General features: G+C 45.4%; 1 protein-coding gene and 1 long non-coding RNA gene across 2 annotated transcripts in view; one reads left to right on the forward strand and one right to left on the reverse strand.

Annotated features, from left to right (window-relative positions):
- Nucleotides 1–5,200, reverse strand: part of SPRED2 (sprouty related EVH1 domain containing 2) — a 112,262-nt gene extending 107,062 nt beyond the window's left edge. The window contains exon 1 of the mRNA XM_019438317.2: nt 4,557–5,200. Within this exon, the coding sequence (XP_019293862.1) occupies nt 4,557–4,582 (26 nt within the window). The 5' untranslated portion in view covers nt 4,583–5,200. The remainder of the gene's footprint in view (nt 1–4,556) is intronic.
- A 2,937-nt stretch (nt 5,201–8,137) lies between these two features.
- Nucleotides 8,138–16,814, forward strand: LOC128773529 (uncharacterized). Its single transcript, XR_008417870.1, has 2 exons — nt 8,138–9,237; nt 11,122–16,814. It is a non-coding gene; the product is annotated as an uncharacterized LOC128773529 (long non-coding RNA).
- The last annotated feature ends 8,003 nt before the right edge of the window (nt 16,815–24,817 follow it).

A 24,817-nucleotide genomic window follows, 5' to 3' on the forward strand; every position in this document is an offset into this window, starting at 1 on the left:
CAGGTTCCACATTCAGTGCAGAGCTTGAGGTAGGGCTCGATCCCAAAATTCTGGGATCATGACCTGAGCCAAAATCAAGAGTCAGACACTCAACCAAGTGAGCCACCCAGGCTCAGTATGTGAGCCTCAATTCACTTTAATTCCGTATGTGCCTTGTATCATTTTCAGGGAAGATAAGGGAAGTGGAAAAAATTACGGCATGACAGACTGTCACCAATACCAAAGAATTAGGGACAGACTGACAGAAACAGTGTGAGCTCGGAAGTCAGAATGACTAAGGCTGGCCACCCTGTCTTCTTTTCAGACAGTACCTCATGGTGGTTAAAAACAGTCCATTCTGAGCCAGGCTGCTAGAGTCACAATCCAGCTCCTTCACTTACTAATGATAATGACCTTGGACAAGTTACTCAACTTCTCCCGGCCTCAGTTTCCCCATCTATAAATGGGGATAGTAATGCCACATCTACTGGGGGGATTGCTGGGAAGAATAAATGAGTAAAGTACTATAAAAAAATGTTTGCTATCTTAGGCAAGCAACTTTATTTAAGCTTTCTCATCAGTTAAATGCAGTAGCTCCTTCATAGGGTCGTGTGAAAATTAATAAGCTGAGCCTGTAAGAAATCTATCTCAGGGCCCTGCAAAGAGCCAATACCAAACACCTGTTTTATGCCTGGTGCTGAACCGTAAGCTTTACATGGGCTATCTCATTTAATTTTCACAACTCCATGAGACTGGTAATATTTACTCTCATTTTATTCACTCAGATAAAACCAAGGTGATATGTAAGTAACTTGCCTTTGATCAGAAAGTGAGCAAATGGCTGAGCCTTGAGCCTTAAGTATAAATTAAATGCATTTAACTCAGGATCTTTAACTGGCACCTGGCTGAAATGGCAGTTGTAAAAGACATTTTTCAATTAGGCTGAATGTTAAAGACAACAGGGAATGATTCTTAGTTTTGTAAAGCGTGATAGTATTGAGGCTTCGGAAGAGCATCCTCATCTTTTGGAAAGCTAAAGTATCTAGACATAAGGTGTTCTGATGTCTAATTTCTTTGAAATGGTTCAGCAAAAATATTTAAGTTTTTTTTAAGGGGAGACCTTTCAATACTAGGAAAAACAGGACTAAGGACAAAGCTACAAGTCCATTCTCAGTGAGATATGTGTTTCAGAGAAGAGTTTATGAGAGGAACAAAATACCTAAAGAGCACCCATGTCTCCTGAGTTAAGCTTGCTTGAGAAGGGTTTCTTCATTTTGTCTATGAATTTCCAAACCATTCATGGCCATAATCAAATGCTTTAAAGATAGACAAAATGCACAGGATTTAAAAAATGTTTCCACTCTTATGTACAAAAGATCACTTTCAATAGTTTTTCGATGCTTTTTACTTTTGAATTATAAAAAAAAAAGTCTGTGGAATTATAAACCTTAACATGCATTTCTAGATGGAGTGGGATCAGAGAGTGGTCAGAGTATTTTCTATATGGAACCTATTTTTTAGGGCAATCGGCAAAAAGAGCAGACAAGCTTTCCTGAACTACCATATATTTACTAGCGGAGTTTTAAATCACATGGAAAGGAGCATTAGAAGACAAAACATTTATTATTTTTTAAAATTAGGCACAATTTTGCCACTTGCAAGATTCTTATTGTACTGTGATGCTAAATGTGACATTTATATATCTGTATCACTTAAAAAAAACCTCAAATATATATGGACTATCAAGAAAATCTATTTTACCTAAAGCATAAATATATCTCCCATAAGTCTCCAGTTTGAGGTCACCAATTCTCTTTATATGTTAACACTCCTCGTCTACTTCTAAGAGGTATCTGCGGGAACTCAAACATAAAGCCATTTGACGAGAAAATAAAAGATCAAAATTCATACAGGGGAGAGGTAAATAAATCTAGCAAAAACCTAGGCTACTATGACTACTGTAATCAAGCAATGATTTTAGCTTGGAGCTTCCAGACAGAACCCCACAACAACAAAAAAGCAATCACAGCAAAGCTCTGTAACCCAGAGAGATACCTTCTTCCAGGCATTAACATTTAAAAGGAATTTTTCAGATGGATCATTACATAAGAACTTGAAGAATATAATGGACAGTGTCCACAAATGGCAGTTTATAGCCCATGAAGCCTGTTTTCTTACAGGCTTACATTTCATGTCTCAGGCCAAGGTCATTGCATTAAAAGTAATCCCGGGAAGGCCACTTCTGCAGTGGGCTAAGGTACCACAGCTTTCTGCTTCTCTAACTGAAACCAGAACCTGTCCTCAAATACCCATTGTCTTAACTGGGCTTCTGACAGCAGTGGGGGCAGCCAGTTCCATGCTAAGCTGCTCTGAAAGCAGAAAATAGAGATAGTCATTTCTTGCTGGTGATTCCACCCAAAATCCTTTTGCTTTGGATATAAGATGGGGTAGGATGCAAAGCTGATATGCTCCGGTGAAAAGGGAGAATCCAGGCCAGTATTCCCAAGAGATGGAGCCAAGGAACCCAATGCAGGGCAAGTAGAACCAATCTCCAACAATAATCCCCAAGTCCAGAGGTTGCAAGGTAATGGTCCCTCCCTGCTACTACTGCTATTTGTGTGCAAAGACAAACAAAGACCCAGAAAAATACTTGTTCATTAGTCAAGTCCCAAAGGGAGGAAGGCCCAGCAGCATATTTCTTCCCCTCCATATTTCAGCCCTACAAGCGCAACTTTTTTCATTTTACCGTTTCAAGAACAGTCTATGAAGACAAAGCAAAATACCTAAAATACAAACACCGGCATAGGTGGTGGGAGGGCAGCGACAGGCACACAAGGCGGGATGCTCTCTAGCTGCGGGTGTCTGGCAAACCAGGGGTTACTGCAAATATCTCTGGGGACCACAGGAAGGAAATTCCCTTTCCCAAACACCAACCCTCTCAACACCCCCTCCCGCCCAGCCTGGCAACAGCAGACACCAAAGGATAAAGGGACATTTAAAAAAAAAAAAAAAAAAAGTGAAGTAGATTCTTAAGAGTAGAGCACAACATTCTGTCACCTGCTGCAAGAAAAGCCCTCCCCGTCATCCAACCCTGAGTCACTTCCCCTCTCTGCACTCTCAATGCTTGCAGGGGCAAAAGACCCCGGAGAGCAGCTACCCGAAGCCCCTATTTCCCCGAAGACAAGCTCTGGGCCTCCCCCCAGGGCGCGTCCTCACGGCTGCCAACAGTCTCTTTACGCCCAAGCCAGCTCCACTGCTACCTTGGCTAATGGCAGCTCTGAATGAAAGGAGCCGAGGCAGTCTCCGGATTTATGAATGTGCAGGGGAGGAGGGGAAGGATATCATGTGACAATAAAGGAGAGCGTCTTATTCACAAAAAAAAAAAAAAAAAAAGTGGCTGGTGGCGGGCACAGCCACTGAGCAGCGTCAACAGCCACCGTGCGGTGACCACTCGGACCCGAAACCGACGACCTCAGGCGCCGGGCCCAGGAGCCCGGCCTCCGCTTCTCCGGCGATTGGAAACGCCTTGGACGGGGGTGGGAGAAAGACAAACGCGATTTCGCGACCGCAAGGCTGCAGGGAGCCTCACCTTGGCCTGCGGCTGGGAAAAAAAGGCACCCATCCCGCGGAGGGCGGTGGGTCAGACCCGGAGCCCCTCCAGCGGAGTGTCCCGAGCATTGTTCCCCTCGGGCTCGCGGGCCGGGCACGAATGCCTGTGCACGCGCGCACACACACACGCACACACACACCCACACACGAACACACACACAAACACACACACACACACACACACACACACACACACACACACACACACACACGCCCGCAGCACGTTGTCCCGCACGCTCCCGCCCGCCCCCGCCGCACACGACTCGGATCCGCCCCCGAGCTGCCCGGACCCCGCGGGGCGCCTGTCCCGAGCCCACAAGCGTGTGCACACACGCTCACACGCGCCGCGGGACCCCTCGGGCGGCTCCGGCGCGATGACCCGCCAGGGGATCCGGGCTCACGCAGACCCCCGCGCAGTCCGCGCCCAGTCCTCTCCTCGCTCCGCCGTGTTTTTATGAATGAAAATGTGGTATGCAAATGAGAGCGATTCAAGAAAACGAAATGGCGGAGCCTGGGCCCCAGTGGGCTCCCTAAGGGACCCGGGAGGAAGGGGGCGAGCGGCGGCGCAGGAGTCACAAAGTCACCAAGTGAAAACCCACCGACCCCAGGAAGCCGGAGAGGGGGTGTCAGGTCTTGGGCTCCGGCGGCCAAAGATTTCGGGGGGGAGGGGGTGTTTGTGAGTCCCCGGAGAAGGAGCGGGGACCGCCCCGAGGTCACCCGCTCGCCCTTGGCCCCCGCCGCGGCCACCAGCCGGCCGACCCAAGGCGCACCCCCGCCGGCCCGCAGCAGTCTTTGCCCCCTCCTCACTTCAACAAGGGTAGAAATCTCGCATCCCGAAGCCCACAGGCCAGCGAGTCGCTGCACCCCATGCCAAGTTCACCCAACCAGCGTCCCCGCCTGCGTCCTCAGCCCCGGCCCCCACGGTGCCCCCGCGGGGCACCCTCTTCCCACCCCGCGGCCAAACTTACTCGTCCGGGTGTGTTTCTTCGGTCATTTTCCTGTTCACCTAGACGCCTGTCCCGCGGCGGGCAGCTTTGCTCCCTTCATCTTCCTGTCCGTTCACCCCCCTTCTTCACATCTCCGGAGATCGCCTGATTTGGTTGGGGAGGGGGAGCCGCAAGAGATGAAGGGGGCGCCGCAGAAGGCAGAAGGGGAAGCTGGGCGACAGGAGCGCGAGGTGAGGTTTGGGGAAGGGGTGCAAAGGCAGGCTGCCGGAGGAGTGAGCGCCGCAGCGCCGCGGGCGAGGCAGGAGGGGCTCTGGGGGCTAGGCTGCGGGCAGAAGGGGAGAGATTTGGGCAGGGGACGGCGGTGGGGGAGAGGAGGAGAAAAACAAGCGCGCCGTGGAGCGGCGGGGACTGCTGAGAGGAGGAGGAGAGGAGGGCCGGCCGGGGGTGGGGGCTCGGTCCGGGGTCGCCCCCGGGGGCCGGGCCAATCACGGTTCCGGGGAGCGGTCGGCAGCCGGGGGAGGTGCGCCTGGGAGGCGGTGCAGGGCGCCCCGTCCGAGCCCCATCTCTCGACTCTACCGATTTACTCCATATTGGATTCTCACCGCCGCCAACAGGAGGAGGAAGTAGGGCGGAAGCGATGACGTCTTCCCAGCGGCCAGAGGTGGTGGAGTGCAAAAAGCTTCCTACTTGCGACCGAAAGAAAAAAAAAAAAAAAAAAAAAAAAAAAAAAGGGAGAAAAAAAAAAAAAAACTTTGTCCCGCCTACTGAGCATGCCCGGCTTCCTTTCCCCCTCCCTACTGGCTTTCACTCCCGGAGGAGCAGCGGAGCGGAGTTGTTTGTGCGGCGTCTGTCTAGCTCCGGATCCTTTTTCTCTCACGTTCCGGGTTTTAAGATGCCCAAGAATAGGGAGGAGGCGGGAGCCGGGGACTCGCACACATCTGGCTCCAGTTTGGTTCCCTCCCTCGATCTAAACCCCTGGATTAAAAATAGTGGGGGGCGGGGGCGAAGACGAGGAGATCAGGGGAGGCGCCGAGGGGTGCTCGGGCTCAGAGGACCAAGTACCCCTAACCGTGGAGCAGGAGGGTGGGGGCGGCACAGGTGCTTTTTGCGGGGTTCTGAATGGTAGAGGCCTTTTTCTCAATTTCACGTGAATCTTGTGATCTTTGTCTTGCTAGCGGAACGGGCGTTTTTGGGGAATCGTTATTTGTACATTAAAAAAAAAAAAAGTAAATCCAACACAGCACAGCCCAGAAACGTTTGCATTTCAGTAGAAATGATGGACTTCCTCGGGTTAAAAGGTAAGCCCAAATACATTTTAAAAATTATTTAGTAAACCTCTCTAATGTTGGTTGAGGATGCCCCTTGTCCCAGGCCCTTGAAGGCCGTAGTTACTGGGCCAGAGGTTACCAGCCCCGTGGGCTTTGGCACAGATGGGGCGATGGAGAGCTTCTGGATCCATCCCCCCCCCCCCCCACACACACACCTTTGTCTTTAAATGATTTTTCTTGCCTTGTCCTGGGACCATGGGGCTGGGTGGGCCCATACTCTCCAAAGCAGCACTTTCTGGGCAACGGACAGGACTGGCTTCCTTGGCATGTAACCTGTCCAGTTACACAGGGATCTTTACTTAGTTTGAGTGTCCGCTGTTGCTGTTTTTTGTTTTTTTTCTCTTAATGTTTATTTACTTTTGAGAGAGAGAGACAGAGTGTGAGGGGGGAAGGGCAGAGAGAGAAGGAGACACAGGATCCCAGGCAGGCTCCAGGCTCCCAAGCTGTCAGCACAGAGCCTGATGTGGGGCTCAAACCCACAAACCCAGAGATCCTGACCTGAGCCGAAGTCAGATGCTTAACCAACTGAGCCACCCCTCTCCTGTTGCAATTTTGAAATTATTTATAGTGTTGGAACAGGGGTCAATATTTTTACTTTGCAGTGGGTCCCACAAGTTACATAGCTGTTCAGTATTTGCTTCTGAGCGTCTTGCTAGAGAGCAAGAGATACAGCCCCCGCTCCTTCCTACTCTTCAAGCACAGTAGACTTTTCCATCCTCCTGAATGTACCAAGAAAACATGCAGAGGTTTTAAGTAAACAGCAACCATGGAACAAATTAAGAGATTAAATATATGTCTCAAATACAGTTAGTATATGTAAGGGGTATATACATGCATTTGGAGAGCTATAAGTGTTCCAAAGATAGTAAGAGTATCACCTTGAGTCAAGGAGAAACTAGTGGTTTACCCTAGGTTCACGCTTATCACAGCCATGATCTTTGTGGACATGGATTGGTGTTCACCCACCTTTGATGCTGAGTGCTGGTATGTAGTGCTGAAAAGAGAACTAGATGGGAGGAATGCTTGGGTTCTGTTTATTTCCTAGCAGCCCTGAAACCCTGAGTAAGACTTAGCAATTCTTCAGTTTCTTCATAAAACAGGGCTAACAAGGCCAATCTTGTCTTTCTCAGGTTTGGGGGCCATTGACAGTCTATGAGAAAGCACTGAACAAAGGAGGATCTCATTGTTCTCTAAATCCCCATAAGGCTAAGGCATCTATCCAGTTCTCACCTTTGGGCATTGCTTTTCTCCTGGAGGCGCTGAAAGAGATCCCACTCAGTTATTCCTGAACTTCCAGGAACAGACATTTGTCCATGTCAGAAGTATGCATCCAATGGGCATCTCTATGGCTCCACCCTCCACTTTCAGAGTACCCAAATGGCAACGTGGCAGGTGAGATGAATTAATTTCTGCAGGTAGGCAAGTGAATTGGTGTCATCACCACTCATTAATCCAGTTCCCTGCTAATAGCAGTGAATGGCCCAGATGGCAGACCAGGCAGCCAGAGGAGCAAAGGAAAACATTCTAAAGTCCAGGAGTCACCAGGTCCCCACTTGGATACCCTGATGCCAGATTCCAGTTCTCTGAGCTTTGGGTTCGGCATCTGTAGTGTCAGGATAATACCACAACGTAGGATTGCTGGGAAGAATAAATGGCTACACAGTGAAGGTAGTGTGTTAATAAGCAGCACACTGCAAATAGATCGGTGGCAACCCTTTCTTCTCTCTAGCCAATTGTATTACCAAATGCCACCCCCCTTCACTCACGGTCCGTCATGTTCCTGTAAAGAAATTCTTCCAGTTCTCTTCTTCCTTGTTTGTCACCCAAAAGGACTTTTTGATGGAAATGTTCCTAGCAGGTCCTCCCTATCAATTACTGACTCCTGCAGCTCCGTAAAATAAATGGCAGTATTGGGCGAATAACTCAGATGTGTTTATTGATCTGAATAGCAGGGTGTTACCCAAGTCTGTAGAATTGTTACTAGAATACTAGGGATTTAGGACTTTAACTTAATAACGTTACTGAAAGCTAAATACCCACATCCGTGTCTCTCCCCCATAACCAGCAAAACGGAGCAGATAGCTCTGAACACGATCAATTCATGGTCGACTCAGAGTGAGATCGTACAGCTTCAAAAGTAGAGTCGGTCTTCTCACAACTTGACGCACACCCAGAGGAGCCCCCAGGAGGACCCCCACCTACCCACCCCTCAAGCCCGAGTCCGGGGCAGGGAAGCACCATTACCCTTCCACACCCCCCCCCCCCCCCCCCCTCACTCGGGTCCTTCCGCCGGCCGCGGGGAAAGCCCGGAGCGCGGAACCGGAGCAACCCTCGGAGGCCACCGGATGGGCATGCTCAGTAGACCCGCAGGTCTGGTTTCACTCGGAAGCCGGCCGCAGCCCCCGCTCCCTACTGCCCTGCACTGGCGCCGGGAGAAGCGGACATTTTATCTTTCTGGGCGATCCGCTCTCTCGTTCGCGTCCTTCGCCCCTTCTCTGCGTCCTCCCACCCCACCGGGGTCCGGTAGGGCCGCGAGTGTAGATCTTCCCCGGGTGGGGTTGCTGGTGGGATCTGGTAAATCACTCCCTCCAGCCCCGCCGGGGGCGCGCGCGGGGCGGGGGTGACTTGGAGAGGACTCTGCTGTGCCCTAAGGTTTGTACCGCCCGACCCGCCCGGCAGAAGGCCCCACTGCCGCGGCGGGCTCGCTCCCCGCCCCGCGAGGCGCGCGCAGCTGCGCCCAGGCCTGTCCTCACCTCACCCCCGTTCTGCCCCTTCGGTATTTCTCAATGACCGGCGCTAGGAGGACACTTCCGACGGGGGAGGGAGCAGGTATCATTAGCGCTGGGTTTATCAGTTCCTTCCGGTCTGCCCTGAGCCCAGCCCCGAGCGCCACTCGGCCGCGCCTCGGCGTCCCGGTGCCTTTACTATGTTTAAGTAAGCGGTCGCGTGTGCCAAGTGAGTTTGTAGCCCAGCTGTCTCCCCCAAGACCGGCCGGCAGGAATGGAAACCCAAGCTCTCGTAATGAAGGGGATGATGCAAACTTAGAAACTGACCCGGAGCCCGGGAATGATGCCCCCCCCCCCCCCCGCGGCGCGGGGCGTCCCAGTCCGGGCATGAATGGCTGGAGCCAGATTGCATAATCTCCGCAGTATAAATAGCCGGCGGGCGGGCCTCTGACGCGCTCGCTCGTACCGTTATCGTGCCATACTTGCCCCGATGCCGCTCACTCCCAGCTCATTTTCCTTTTCGGTCGCGCTGCTGGGATTTTAAGTAACAGAGATGAAAGGCTCTTGTCCCTGTCTCCCTCCTCCCTTGAGGTCATATATTATGAATGAAACGCCAACCTCGCGGCTCCCCGAGGTGCCCTACTGCAGGTAGGAGACAGGCTCAATGTCAAGTGCAGCGGTCCACCAAAATTGTGTGTGCGCGTTGGGGAGGGAGAGAAAGCAGGGAATGAGTGACAGGGCTGGGAAACCTTTTGGTCGAGAAAATGTAACCGCTTAGGGTTAGCCTGTGGAGTTTCAGTCTACCAGCCTCAGTCGATTTCAGAGCGAATTCAAAGGGTCTTTCGACTGTGGCTGCTCGCTCTCCTAACGTAGGCCGCCGTCTCTGTAGAAGTACTGTTTCATTCTAGAACAGCTGGTTCCGTCTCTCCTCCGAGGCAGCCAACAGTCCTGACAGTAAGAGCCCTGGGACCTTTGAGGTTAGATGGGGTTGAGACGGGGGGGGGGGGGGGGGGGGGGGGCGGGGAAACTAGTGCAAGGAGTCAGTTCAGCTGTTCTCCAGTTCTAGAATTCATAGAACTCAGTTATGTCCAAAGCTGAGGAAGTATAAACACTTATTTCTTTGCAACAAATATTTCACAAATGTGTGGTCATTTTAAAAATGAAAGTATGCAGAGGGTTCCCTCCAGTCTTCTCTTAAAGAAGTTTCAATTTTTCTCAAAAGTTACCAGTTCTTTGCCAATGGGTTTCTGGCGTGTGAAAGGCAATGGTTAGGCTCATTATTTTTCAAATTCGAGGCCCATTCCTCCAATCTGCACTTAAAAGTGTGGGTACTCTATGAGGCAATGAGGATACAGAGGTGAGGAAAGAAACCCAGGGTCCCGCCCTCTAGGGGTTAGGTCGGGTGGGACAACAGGCCTTTAAAGAAAACGTTAGGGCAGTGGGGTACCCCTCTAAAACCTGGAGTAAGCCGGGGAGAAAGCAGAAGTTGGGGGAAGGAAGGCTGTCCAGAGAAAGGGGGTGCTTGAATCCGATCTTGAAGGAGGGTGTGAGTGTTGATTAGATAACTCAAAGTAAGGGCCTCTGGAATAGCCCAGTGAACACAGAAGCCCTGAGGTGTGAGACATGTGGGGGAATGCGGGAGTAACAAGTCCCAGAGAAGGCTAGGAGCCAGGTCAGGGAGGCCACGTAGGCCACACTAAAGGACTTCAGACCGTCTTGAAGTCAGGGAACCTTTTGTAGCTGGTTCACAGTTGATTTTTGTCAGCCCCAATTCTTTGCAGTGGCCCCATAGTTATGCAAATGTGAGACAAGTGGGCATTCATTGTTCTAGGATTTAGGGCATAAAACCGCATTCACAAACTGATAGCTCCAGGGCCAGATAAGGCCCTAGACATGTTTTGATTCTCCTGCTTAAAAATAAAAATTAAAATTAAAATTAAGCTAACAGTTTAAAATCAGAATGTTTCACTTAAAAATTAAGATTTGTGGCTCCTGAAAAGATCCAAAGGTGTAGCGACTGTGAGTGCCAAATTCCTGCATGGTAACAACTGATTGTTTTGGGTGGCCTCTGCCTTATCTGTCAAGCTTCAGGCTCCTACAGGCATTTGTGTCTTTGACCTCTGCATGAATCTTTTATGACTGGATTAAGGCCCCTCTTTGAGACCCCACGTAGGCAGAATTTGTCACTGGGTACAGCAATTTGAGTGGGGGGCTCTGGGCCTCTTAGGAGGAAAGACACCAATTCCCAATCTCCTGCCCAAGACTGTAGTATAGACTGGCAGGCAGACTGAGTTACAGTGAGCATAGCCACAGACCAAGTGGCAGGGAGCAGAGGCCCCTAAAATAACAACACTTACCCCTAGCTCAGGCTCTGTTTCTAGGGAACTCTATCCAAATTAACTAGGCTTTCTACCAACCAAGCAGCAAGGGGTTCAAGTGATTGGAAAAATCACCCAGTGGGATCATGTTTGTACCCCAGTTTTATAAAGCAGTTTACACAAGTTACATAACCAAACTTTTTTTTTTCTTAAGACTTTATTTTTTAGGTAATCTCTACACCAAACATGGGGCTCCAGCTCACAACCCTGAGATCAAGAGTCACATGCTCTACTGAGCCAGCCAGGTACCCCCATAACCAAACTTTTTCAGCAGGGAATGCTACACTCAAATTTACATTTTTTATAGATTCCTCCAGGCATGGAGGATGGTTTGTAGGAAGCAAAACAAAGACTGGTTAGGAAGAAACTTTCTTCTTCCATGACAGGGTAACAGTGCATGACAACGCACAGTAGCAGTGGCCGTGGAGAGGGAAAACCAATTCCAAAGACACAGGTGGGGTAGAAATGACTTGGCTTTCAGATCTATTAGAGGTGGGGACTAACAGAGAAGTCTGGGATAACTTCCAAGTTTTTGACTTGGGAAATTGGATGACTCTTGGTGCCTTTCATGTGATTAGGGTAACTGGTGGGGAAGGGGAGGAAGGTTCGGTCTCCCAAAGATGAGGAGACATAACTGACAGTTGCCACCACTCAACTCTAGGACCTACAAAATAGGTCTGGGATTAAGGGATACAATGAGGCTAGCACAGAGGAAAGCAGAACCTGGAGACAGAGACAGAGAGACAGTTCCCTGAGGACATCATTTGAGCAACTGAATTCAATCTTGCCTAAAGCTTAAGGATGATCTGGACTTTGAAGATCAAATTTGGTTTCTGTCACTTATAGCCAAAAAAATTCTAACTACCAAAATAGAAAGCCATATTTGGGATCGTGAAAAAGATTTGAGAGGAACTAAGGAATGGAACAGAAGGGGAATTTTAGAATGTGTGTTTGCAATTGAACATAGGGACATCTGGGGTCAGTGCCAGGGAGTTTCATAGAGATTCCGATTTTGTAGAGTGACCTTCTCCCAGGAAGTTAGCCACCACTGTATGAGTTGTAGCGACCTCTCTTTTTGGTGTCACCATCACCTCTGTAATTCATATCTGTTCCTCCTCACTCTTAACATCATGCCTCATTTTTTCTACCTTTATTCCCCACCCTCTTTCTTCTGTAAAGACCATACTGAGAAAAGAAGCTTAATACTGAAAGAGAATCAGAGCTCTTAGAATTGGAAGAAAATGAAAAATCATATTTGGGGCAACTGTGGCTCCAATAAACTCAGTAATGTGTGGTTCTTGTATCAGTTCGCTTTTGCTGTATAACCACCACAAAATTTCGTGGCTTAAAACAATAAACACTTTATTATTTCTCATGAGGCTCTGGTCTGTTGACTTAGTGGCTCTTTTGGCCTTGCCCAGCTCAGCTGGGGCTGGATGGTCTAGGATGGTCTTTAATATATCTGGTGATTTGGTAGCTGATCTATCTCACAGGGGCCTGAGCTAGACTAGCTCATCTCTGCTCCACATGATCTGTTATTCTCCAGGAGGCCAACCCAGATTAGATCATATGGTGGTGTGGCAGGGTTCCCAAATCAGTAAGAGAGGGCAAACCCCAAAGTGCGTGCATTTTTCAAGCCTCTGTTTGTGGCACATTTGTTAATATCCCAACAACAAAGGAAGTCACACTACCAACCCAGAGTCAAGAGTTAAGGAGTGGGGAAATAGACTCTCCTTGATAAGAAGAGTAGCACAGTATGTAGCAAGCAAGGGATGTACATGCAAGGATGCGAGGAATTTGTAATCATTTTTACAGTCTACTTCGGTCTCTAACCCAAGTTTCATAATTAGGGAAGGATATTTATAATAGCAGTATACATTGATCACATTTATAAGTATTGTATATTTGTGTATACAAATACATGATTCACATAAAATATATAAGTGTAAGTATATAAATATATGGATCATTTTTATATATGTTACTATTTATAGATAGGACTACTATTGATAAAATTAACTTCCACCTTTATAGTCACTGATTTATGACCAATTAACTAAAACTGCTTAATGTTGAGTAGATTTGTGTGTGCCAAAAAACTCTTCTCAATAATTTTTTTTTTTAATGTGTATTTGAGAGAGAGAGAGAGAGACAGCGCAAGCAGGAGAGGGGCAGAGAGAGAGGGAAGCACAGAATCCAAAGAAGGCTCCAGGCTCCAAGCTGTCAGCACAGAGCCCTACACGGGGCTTCAACCCACGGACCTCAAGATCGTGACCTGAGCCGAAGTTGGACACCAAACTGACTGAGCCACCCAGGCACTCCAAAACGCTTCTCAATAATTTAATGAATAAGGAAAAAGGCCTTTTCAGCTCATTATGCTTGTCCTCTTTCTCAGCATGAAAATCCTGTCTGTGATGTGCCTTGCTTCTTAAAATAAGTATATTCTTAAAGAGATCTGGACAGTTAAAATGTTTGTAAACTGGGGTGCCTGGGTGGCTCAGTCGGTTGAGTGTCTGACTCTTGATTTTGGCTCATGTCATGATCCCAGGGTCATGGGATCAAGCCCTGCATCGGGCTCTGTGCTGAGCATGAATTATACTTAAGATTCTTTCTCTTTCTCCCTCTGCTCCTCTCCCCATCTCATGCTTTCTCTCTCTAAAATTAAAAAAAAAAAAAAAAAGTTTGTAAACCAATGCACATATAAAAAAATACTAGGGAAGCAACTACTTAAGGTTGCTGTAGATTGAATAATTTGGAAAAGCAAATCCCCTAATTTGTTCATTATATTAGCTCAGACTTTATACACACTTTCGAGATTAGTTAAAACAAGGCTTGCTTGTATACTTTTTTTTTTTTTTTTTTTTTTTATAGAGACAGAGGGTGAACAGGAGAGGGGCAGAGAGAGACAGAAATACAGAATCTGAAGCAGGCTCCAGGCTCTGAGCTGTCAGCACAGAGCCCGGCATGGGACTTGAACTCGTGAACCACGAGATCGTGACCTGAGCCGAAGTCGACCGCTTAACCGACTGAGCCACCCAGGCGCCCCTACTTGTATACTTTTTTGATGGTGGCAGAGGTGGTGCTCTTGGTGGTGGAGGTGATGATGAAGATGTTGAGGTGGTAGTGATGTTGATGGTGGTGGTGGTGGTGATGATGGAGGTGTTGAGAGGTGATAATGAAGGCAGAAATGGTAGTGGTGTAAGTGATGGTAGTGGAGGTGGTGGAAAGATCTGAAATAGAAACTGTCAGTTTGCTGCAAGAGTTTCTCCGTGGTGCTCTCACCTGATCCCAGACATACAGACATCTGGACACATGCATTGAAGAAAGGAATAGAAAAACAATACGTCAGAGAAAAGAAAAGCAAATAAATTACAGGGTGAGATGCCCTGGAGGCCAGGCAATTTCCCACAGTGCCACGAAGACCAACCAAGTACTTTTCTTCCTGGCATCCCTTGGGTATCACTTCCTCCAGTGAGGTTCTGTCCCCTCCCCTCCGTGGGGCTAGGTGCTCCAGGATACAGCGTCATCTTCCTCTATCCTGGGCTTCTTTGTGCATTATGTAATTGTGTATCTACTTATCTCTATTACCTTACCACTAGATAGTAAGCTCTCTGACAGCAGAGACTACTTATTCTCTCTTACTCCATCTAGAGTCACTAGGGCACATAGTGGGTGTCCTGTAATATTTACTATGAGTGAATGACAAGCCACTGTGGCTTGCCCTCTCTCTTTCCCTCTAAAAGTGCATTTTGCCCCATGGCATCCGAAAGCGTACCCTTCTGAATAACTTTCCACGTGTCACTGGCCCAACTTGCTGATGTCAGATAAAGGGCTGGGAAAGTCCCAGTTGAACAGTAGTATAAAATCTTGTAGTACTAGAATGCAAAGGACATTTTAAAGAACCACCTGTTTTAAGATGAGGAAGCGGGGGCAGATAAGCCCAGATAAGCCACATGACTCAATTAAGACCACACAGATAGGCAGGGTCATATCTAGAACCATAACACAGGAATTCAAAGTCCAGGTTCCATGACTAAGGTGTCTTTGTTGGAATACTTCCAGATGTACCCTTGGTGCTTCTAATTCTAGCTCATGGGAGGCAGTGTTGCTTATTAATGTTGTAGCTCATTCGTGAAGGAGAAAATGAAGGCTTCTTTTTAGCCAAAGTCTACTCAGGATTTGGCATTGTGGCTCACATTAAATTCTACTGGACACTGTTGGTCTAGGGCAATAATGGTAATCCTTCTCTCCATTCTCAGTTTAGGGGTGACTCTGGTATTTTCTTTCGACTATAGTCCCCCCCCCCCCCCCAACCCATTTTTCCTTACACTGAACTGTCACACTGTAGCCAATAGAATGTAGGAAGATGTCTGGTAGGGAAATTCAGTTCTGGGAAAGATTTGAATCACTGGAAAAAAGAGAGGTGGAGTGAGGGGAGAATGCCTTGCTTTTCCTGCCTTCAGTTCTCATGTGAGGCAGTGATGTTCGGTGCTAACCAGAAGGAGAAAGCCAAGAAAGTCAAAGGAGAGCTGACCCAGAATCCTGAAATTGCTGAGCTACTGAGTTAACCGGATCTGGAACTCACCTCCTTCTGGATTTCATGTTCTGTGAGACAGTAAATCTTTATTGCTTAAGCCACTTTTTACCAATGTCTTGTTGCTTGAGGCCAAACCGAGTAGTTCACACAGTATGCATTCGTTGTGTACACTCCCTGTTTTAAGTAAATCCCAGTGTTTCAGTGGCCGGTGCCTGGATGGTTTGCCACCTCGCAGAAGAGAACTAACCAATGGAGTTGACTTCTACACACGTCTGTTTGAGATGTTATCTGCTGACATTTGTAGGCTGAGAAATTTTTGTTGCTATACATGTAACAACTAAATATTGGACAATCTATAAAAACATAAAAACCTCTAGTCTCTGTGTGCTTGAACGTACACATGCCGAATGCTTGTAAGAAGTGGTGGTTAAAACTCCATGGTTTTGTTCCATTGTTATATGTGACAATAATGTAAGCCCTGTTCCTTGTACAAACATTTGAAGCACAAAAAAGGATAGTGAAGAAAATAATACCCTAACAATCCCACCGTCCAGATATAACCCACTAATATTTTATTTATTTATTCTGAGAGAGGGAGAGAGAATCTCAAGCAGGCTCCACATTCAGCACAGAGCCTGACGCCGGACTCAATCCCATGACTGCGAGATCACAATCCAAGCTGGTATCAAGAGTTGGATGCTCAATGGACTGAGCCACCCAGGCGCCCCGTTAATATTTTAAATGTGTATCTTTACAGACTTTTTTCTATATATAGTATATATTTTAATGTAATATGCAGTGTATACTTTAATAAAAACAAGATCATATTAAACCTAACTCTTGTAACCCCCTAAAAAAAAAAAAACCCTTGGTAATAATATGCATGTATTCAGAGTCCTAAATGTCTCGTGTTTTCCAGGAAGCAGCTGTGAGTTGATAACATTCTGTTTCGTCTTCATGTACACAATGCATAGGTGTAAAAATCATTGGCAAAAATAGGTGACAGATGGCAAAATAGTTTCATATAAAATATTTTATTCTTCTGTGCCTCTGCTGTGCCCGTCTGAACTTCTACCCTAGTATCTATAACAAATATTGAACCTATTTGCTCAACTAGCTTCTTCACCAACTAACTCTTAAATTCCTGGATGGGATGGGGAAAGCAATGACCAAATAAACTAAATTCTTTCTATATACATGTATCTAAATCTACCAGAATGTGTAATACATGCAAAGGTTTATGGAATGAATAAAAAAAATGCTCGTATAGGTTTTTTTGGGTTATAATAAATGTGCTATAGGCAAATTTATACTATTGGTTGCATTGAAATCTCATTTCAAACGAATTAAGTTCACGCAATGATTAAGATCACCAAACAAACATTGCTTTACTATCAATATCATCATAAATCTTTTAATGGTTCTAGACTTGAAATTTCTGCCTGAAGTTCTGTTAGTTATGGACTTGAATTTTAACCATTGACATTTTATCTAACAATAAACAGCTGAAAGATAAGCAGAAGATCCATCATATACCCCAATATTTCAATAAACTTGATATTTTGGGCTAGTAGATTTTTAGAAATTCCAAGTGGCAGACCAAGTGTGTTCACTTTTATCTCAATACTTGCTGTCATATAGTTGTCACGTTATAAATGTATAATCTCTACTTTCTTCCTCATTTTCATTCTCTCCTAAACCCACCACAGTCTAGCTTTTGTCCTCACCGTTTCATACAAGTTGCTCCTTGGTCAGGTCACTTCATTTGACTGCCAAATCTGACAGTCTTTCTTCAGTATTGATTTGTCACCTAACATAGCTGCCGACTTCCACCTTTTTAAAACTCTTCCTCCAGTCGCTTCCATGACCCCAATTTCTGGTTCCTCTTTACTTCTGTTTGTTCATTTATTCGGCAAAAATTCTACTGTAAGGGTGTGCAGTGATAATAAAGTGGGCATCTATTGAGTGCTTACTAAGTATCAGGCAATGTTTTTAAATTTTAAACACTTTACATGTATGAACTCAATCTTACCAGGGCAGGAGTAAGCCAACTTTTCCTTAAAGGTAAGTATCTTCTTAAAGTAAATATCTTTGGCTCTGCAGGCACAGTGATCTATGTTGCAGCCCCTCAACTCAAACCATTTTAGCATGGAAGTAGCCATAGATGATCTATAAGCAAATGCGCGTGGCTGTGCTCCAATAAAACTTTATTTACAAAACAGGTGGCTAAACTTGCCGCAGGGGCTGTAGCTTGCCATCCCCTGCTCTAAAATCTAATATAAATTCTGCGCCCCCAGGCGCAAGAATTTTTGTCTGTTTTGATACACAATAGATAGAAAATATTTGGTAAATGAATACTCTTCTTCTAAGATAGGAACTATTCTAATCTCCATTTTCCAAATAAGGAGATGGAAGCATAAAGGTTAAATAACTTGCCAAAAGTCACCAACTGATATGTAACAAATCCAGGATTTAAGCCCACACGGTCTTATATCGGAGCGCGTACTCTTCATCACTACACTGGACAGCGGTGGCACAGAGGAGAAAGTCGCGGAGCTAATCTCATGAGAATCTGGAGAAGTTTTTTTAACTGAATCTTAAAGGATGAAGAATTCGCCAGGGAGAAGAGGGGAAGGAGAGGCTTCACGTTCTACTACAGAGAAACTGCAGGTGTATGAAAAAGGGGAGACTGATACAAAGTGGCATTATGGGCAAACGGGCAGCAAAGGAAGATTGCTGCTTGGAGAATGCATTCACTTGTCAGTAGTTCACATGGCTGGACACAGGCCATGAGATGAGAAGTGGTGGAGATGAGGCTAAACAAGTATGCCAGGGGCCTTGTGTGACACGTGAATAAATTTGGATTTTAACTTGGCAGCATATGGGCTACTGAAGTGTTTCGAGCATGGGAAGGAATGACCATATTTGCATTTTAGGTCGATTTTTAAAGTTACATTTTGTTTTAAAATTAGATGATACAAGCATCTTGTAGGACATTCAAAAGCTGGAAAGGTCATTCTCCTGCCCTCCTCCCGCCATCTAGCTCCTTGTCCCAGAGGCACCACTGTTTGCGGTTAGAAAGACCTTCACTTAGAGCAGGAAGAACGGATTGGGTCAGGGTGAGCTGGATGTCTTGTTAATTAATTTAAGTTAATTTAATTAGTAAAATTAATTAGTAAATTAATTTAAATTTTCTCCTTAGGGTAGATGATAATGAAAAAAGGGTGAGAAAGACTGCCTTACACCTTCGTAAATAGTTCCTCTATTCAATCCTCTTCAAAGGACTCAAGTTGAGTGTGCATCTGTTTCTGCCCATGTACCTGACTGATAATAGTGAAACTAGGATGGAGAGTAATTATCCACGTGGTACGTGATCATAAAGAAAGGCCATATAACATCTTGGCAAGCAGCATAGACTGCTGGGATTAGAATCCTGGCTCTGCTATTTACTAGCTGTGTGACTTTAACCTCTCTGTGCCTCTCTCCAAAATGGGGATAATAATGGTAGTTATCTCCTAATGGTTGTGAGGATATCATTCAATGTGTGTTAGCTAATTGCTCAAAGAATCCTGATGATAAGAGCTTCAAAGGAGAAGGGGGTTTTGCAAGAGTGAAGGTGTAGAAATAAAATTAAGGAATGTGGAGAATGTCAACAGAACTTCCCACGCCCATGGGTTGTGGGCATGAGAAAAGAAGTAGCAGCCTTTCTAGGATTCAACAAGGAACATCCCTCAGGGAATATGTTTACTTTGCAGGAAGGCAAAGAAGGAGCTAGGAGGTTGTGAAAAGAAGTTTACAATTGAAGGGAAGTTCTGAGGCACAGAGGAAAGACCTGAGAAAGAGGAAGGCAAAAGGTACACACAAAGCCCAAAGCAAGGTGGCAGATTTAGATTAAGGTGAGGGAGAAGAGACCTAGCTGGAGGCAGGGCCACCATATATGACAACTCAGGTGGAACAGGGAAGGGAGTGGGGAACTACAGTCATATCTAGCCAGCTGCCTATTTTTGAAAAGCCCACGAGCTAAGAATTTTTTTCACATTTTCTTGTTGAGAGAAAGTGCAAGTGCACATGCATGTGCTGCATGTGCAAGTGGGGGTGGAGCGGGGGGGGGGGGGGAGAGAGAGAGAGAGAGAGAGAGAGAGAGAGAGAGAGAATCTTAAGCAAGGTCCATGCTCAGCTCAGAGCCTGACTCAGGGCTCAGTCTAATGAACCGTGAGATCATGACCTGAGCCAAAATCAAGAGTCAGATGTTTAACTAACTGTGCCCTCCAGGTACCCCTGGTTTTTACATTTTTAAATAATTTTTTAAATTGAAAGAATAACATTTCACAATACATGAAAATAATGTGTAATTCAATCTCAGTGTCTATAAATAAAGTTTTCTTGTATCATGGATGGCCATGCTGACTCATTTACATATTTTCTATGGCTGCTTTCACACTACAATGTCAGAGTTGAGTACTGGCAACAAAGACCAAATGGCCCACACAGCGGACAATATGGACCATCTGGCTCTTTATAGAAAAAGTTTGTCAAGGGCGCTTGGGTGGCTTGGTTAAGTGTCCAACTCGATTTTGGCTCAGGTCATGATCTGTGATCTCACAATTCATGGGTTTGGGCCCCACATCGGGCTCTGTGCTGATGGCGTGGAGCCTGCTTGGGATTCTCTCTCTCTCTCTCTCTCTCTCTCTCTCTCTCTCTCTCTCTCTCAAAAGTAAATAAACTTAAAGAAAAGAAAAAGCTTGCCAGCCTTTGCTCTTGTGTATCATCCATAGTCTACTATATGAATGGCCCCCCCAGGAGTTGTGCAACACAGGAGACCTGGCCTTAGGAGCACTCAGTTTGGATGGTGATAAAGGATTACAATGAGGAAAGACATGGATGAATTACATGGCCTCTAGGCTCTTTTTGGAATGTGGGCACAACGTTGTTTTGTTAGAACAAAGCAAGGCTGTCAGCTGGATTCAAGCCACGGCTCTTGGCTGGTGAGGAGCAAGGTGTGGTAGACACAACTGGTTGCCCACGCAATCTTCATTCCTCCTTTTGTTTTCTACTAACAGAAGCCTGATTCTATCAAGGAGGTAATGCGCACTATTAAAAATAACCATCTCAAATAAGAAAAGTGCTCAAAACCTGGTGGGGGCAAGTCAAAAGGACACAGAAGTCAGATTAAGGGGGCTCCCCACGGCCAATCTGCAACAACGTGAGCATCAAAACAATGATGGCAGTGGGTATAACCCATTGAATAGAATGGGAATCCATGAGTCCATACTGAAACAAACAAATGGAGGAGGAAAAAAAGTTCTTCTATTTGGTAAAGAGCAAACTAATAAATTAGAGGATGAATGACAGAATTAGAACGTCACCATTTTGCAGTGACCATAATATTATTTCAGGCAAGATCATCAATGGATGCTAAAACTGGTAGATGAAAGTTTGATGAGAAACATATTTGTACAATCTGTGAAGACCTCCTACAGATTCTCATTACTTTAATTTCAAAGGGTAAAATAGTGACTTTGTACTAGGAAAATATGACCAATGCTACTATACCACCTTAACCAAGTGATCAAAATTGCTAGCATTAGTAATAGGACAGACCAAATTACATACCTCCTGATATACCCTGAGAAGGACACCACATCACATCTGTAGTATTCAGGCCAAAAATACGTAACGTGAATCATGAGAAAACATCAGATAAATCCAAATAAAGGATGTTCTACAGAGTAATTGGCCTGCGGTCTTCAACAATGTCAGTGACATGAGGGATAAAGACAGTTTGAAGAAGTTTCTAGATTAAAGTAGATTAAAAACAACATGAGAACAAAATGCAATGTGTGATCTTGGATTGGTTCCTGGACTAGGAAAAAAAAAAAAAAGACTTTATTTGCAACAAAGGACATCGGTGAGACAATTAGCAAAAGCTGCAGATTAAACAAAAGCATTTTATCAATGTTAATATTCTGATTCTGATCACTGAAGTATGGTTATGTAAGGGAAGACCTTTATTTGTAGGCAGCACATGCTGAAGTATGTAGGAGTAAATGTTTACGAGAGAGAGAGAGAGAAAACAATAAAGTAAGTGTTAATATGTGGGAATTTGGGGTGAAAAGTATACAAGAATTCTTTGTACTCTTTTTTGTAAATTTTTTGTCAGTTTGAGATTATTTCCAAAGAAAAAGTTGAAAAAAAAAAAAAAAAAGAAACGAAAAAAGAAAACACCTCATCTCCTCCAGGTACCCACACAATGAGATATTCATACCCCCAATCCTGGCTGATGAGTTGCAGTTTTTAGTTTAGTAGATGGGGCCTCTCAGAAAACTATTGCTTTCCTGATAAAAAGGGGGAGGCTTGCCATATACCTTTGGCTCCTTGCCCTTCCCCTTCTTCCTGCTTGGAATGAGGGCTTACTGGCTGAGGTGGAGCAGCCATCTTATGGCCATGAGGACAAAAAGAGCTGCAAGGGGCATGAGTCTTGCTGACTTCATTAAGCCCTGCCTGGATTGCCTTCTGGATAAGTTAGTTGATTAACCCACTGTTATATGCAGCCAAATGCAATTCCAATTGAGCTAGAATACCTAGGGCTCCCGGTGGTGTTTCGAGTTTGGAGTCTGTGTGTCTTCACTCCTCAGTCTTCTTCATGGGCAACTGTTTCCAACTGCCTTTAAATGTTAATGTTCCCTACGTTTGGGTCTCAGCCCTCTCCTCCTCCATATGGTCTCCTTGGATTACCTCATCTACTCCTACTTACCATTAAACTCTGATGACACTCAAATTACTATCTCTAGCCTGGAATTTTCTGAATGGCAGATTGCAGACCATGTATCCAGTTACCCAGTGGAAACCTGTACCTATGGTCAGTCACTTCAATAGTTACAGAGCTGAATTCTTCTTTTCAGACAGACACACACACACACGCACACACACACATTCTCCTTCTCTTCTTTCAACCACCATCCAACCACTTTCCCAAGTCAGAAACTCAGGAGTCATTCTCTCCTTTTCCTATTTCTCACCCCCTACATGCAATTAGTCATCCAGGTCTTGATGACTCCATCTCCTAAATAGTTTCTGAATCCATTTCCTCCTCTTCATTCTCATTACCCAGATAGATGCCTCATCATCTCTCACTGGTATTTTTCATTAACCTTCTAAACAATCTCCCTGCCTCTGTCTTCTGTTCTCCAAATACAAACTATTGTCCATTATCTTTCTAAAATGTAAATATGATCACCATACTTCCCTACTTAAAATTTTCCTGTCACTTGAACTGCTTATGGTAATTTCTTTTCTTCCCCAAATTCCTAATATGGTATGACAATAACCTACTTCTCCTGACTGCCCTTCTGTGCCATGTCTCTGTGAGGAGATAGCTGACTGTCCTGGCTAGTTTCTTATAGTCTTTGAAGGCAACTTCTCCCACATTCCAATAAACCAGTGGTCTTCCCTTGCTCCAATGCTCTCACATTATTCCATGTCAGGTGACTTCCAACGCTCTTTCATTTGTAGCAAAAATAATCTTATATGTTGATTGAAATGAGGTGTTGGGGCCATTGTATGGGATAGAGTTGAGCCTTGTCGCCTCAATCCAACAAATATCATTCATACAGATATTTCAGCCTGTATATGGTAGCCCAGGTAGAGAAGCTATAGGGATGTTATAAGACAACCTGGCTCCACACTGTGGGTCTCCTATTGCATTGACCGCTTTTGAATTAAGCAAGCCTGGGTTCCTGAGACAGATTCCTTTATTTTCTGAAGCCAGCTGCTGGGGCTTGGGTGGGATGGGAGTGTCAGCAACAGAACAGGAAACAAAGTTACCCAGCTTTGCAGGTGCCAGCCATCAGTCTCCTCCTTTAATAACCTCCCTTGCTCTGTTCCTAGAGAAATACTTTTTTTCCCCTTTTTTTCAAACCCCTATCAAAAAGACCCATTTGACCCTTCCCTCACCCAGGCAGTTAGACATTCCTTCTAGGAGTTCCCCTGATACTTACCACACTACAATGAAATTATGTCTTTGTATGTCCATTTCCCTGCTTTTGGTTACCAGCATCTGAACACAAATCTTACTGTTTTTGGAATGTTCCCCCAACCCCGAATATATGTCCTCATAATAAAGCCTGACATATGGGAAATAATCAGTAAATGTTTGTTGACGGATTCAATGAATGGATGTTTCTTCTAAGTTCCAGGTAGAACAGAGTGGAAAGAGCAGAGATCTCATTCCCAGTTAGTTCCTCCACTATTTAGCTTTGTGACCACAATCTCAACAGCTCCTTTCCCTCATGAATGAAGTAGTGACAATAACACTCACTTGGTCAAGAATTGTTTTGAAAATTAAAAGAGTTACTGCTTATTGAATTCATTCAGTTGTAGGGATATAGTGAATGCCTTTTATGAAGAGGCACTGTGTTAGGAGGCAGGGGTATAACATTGTCTTTTCCTCATAACGCTTTTCCATCTAACAAGAAAGATAATTAAAGATAAGATAATTTTATTATAGATGCAATAAAATGTAGTGAGAATTATAATAGAAGAAGAACAAGATACAGTGGGAAAGTAGATCAGGGGTCATAATCTAGTCTAGGGTTCACAAAACACCTCCCCAAATGCTATAAAACAACTGTAGAGTACTAGACTCATGTCAGGAGGATATTACTACTATAGATAAGGACTGCCCTTGAGTTCAGAGGAGGCAGACATCACACTGTGTGAAATAAGACTTCCTAGAAAAGGTGGGATGTTGAGCTGGACCCAACTTCCTTTAATATTGCTGACCAGTCTTTCTTAGGAGGGCATGCTCTTTGACTCAGGGATGGATTTGTTTTCATTTGTCAATATCCAACTTACTTTGTGGCTCTAAGAAACCAAGCCCTTCAGTTAAAGAATACAGACCACAGAGACAGGGAATGCTGAGGGAAATCTGACGGGCCAGTGAGGTCTAGAGGCCAGACAGCAATATTAACACTCTTGACTTCTGCCTTCAAATGCATTCAGAATCTGAATGCCAACTCACTACCTCTTCCGTAACCCCCTGGTCTCGGCCACCATCATGGTCACTGGGGCCATGACGAAATCTTCCAAACTGGTCTTCCCATTTCTACCCTTGTTCTTCTCCCATATGTCTTCACACATATTTGGCTCCTTCCTTCGGGCACATTAACTTAAAGATGACCAGCTGTTTGCAAGGAAAGTGGGGCTTGGATGAAAGAGGATGAAGGGATCTTGTGCCCATTCGTAGGATGAGGAAATGCAGGGAAATGCTGCCTGCCTATTTCACAGTGGGAACCTGTGGTAGGTAAATAAACAA

Source organism: Panthera pardus, unplaced genomic scaffold (genome assembly GCF_024362965.1).
Source record: "Panthera pardus isolate Hobbes unplaced genomic scaffold, ASM2436296v1 HiC_scaffold_25, whole genome shotgun sequence".
NCBI classification, from domain to species: domain Eukaryota; kingdom Metazoa; phylum Chordata; class Mammalia; order Carnivora; family Felidae; genus Panthera; species Panthera pardus.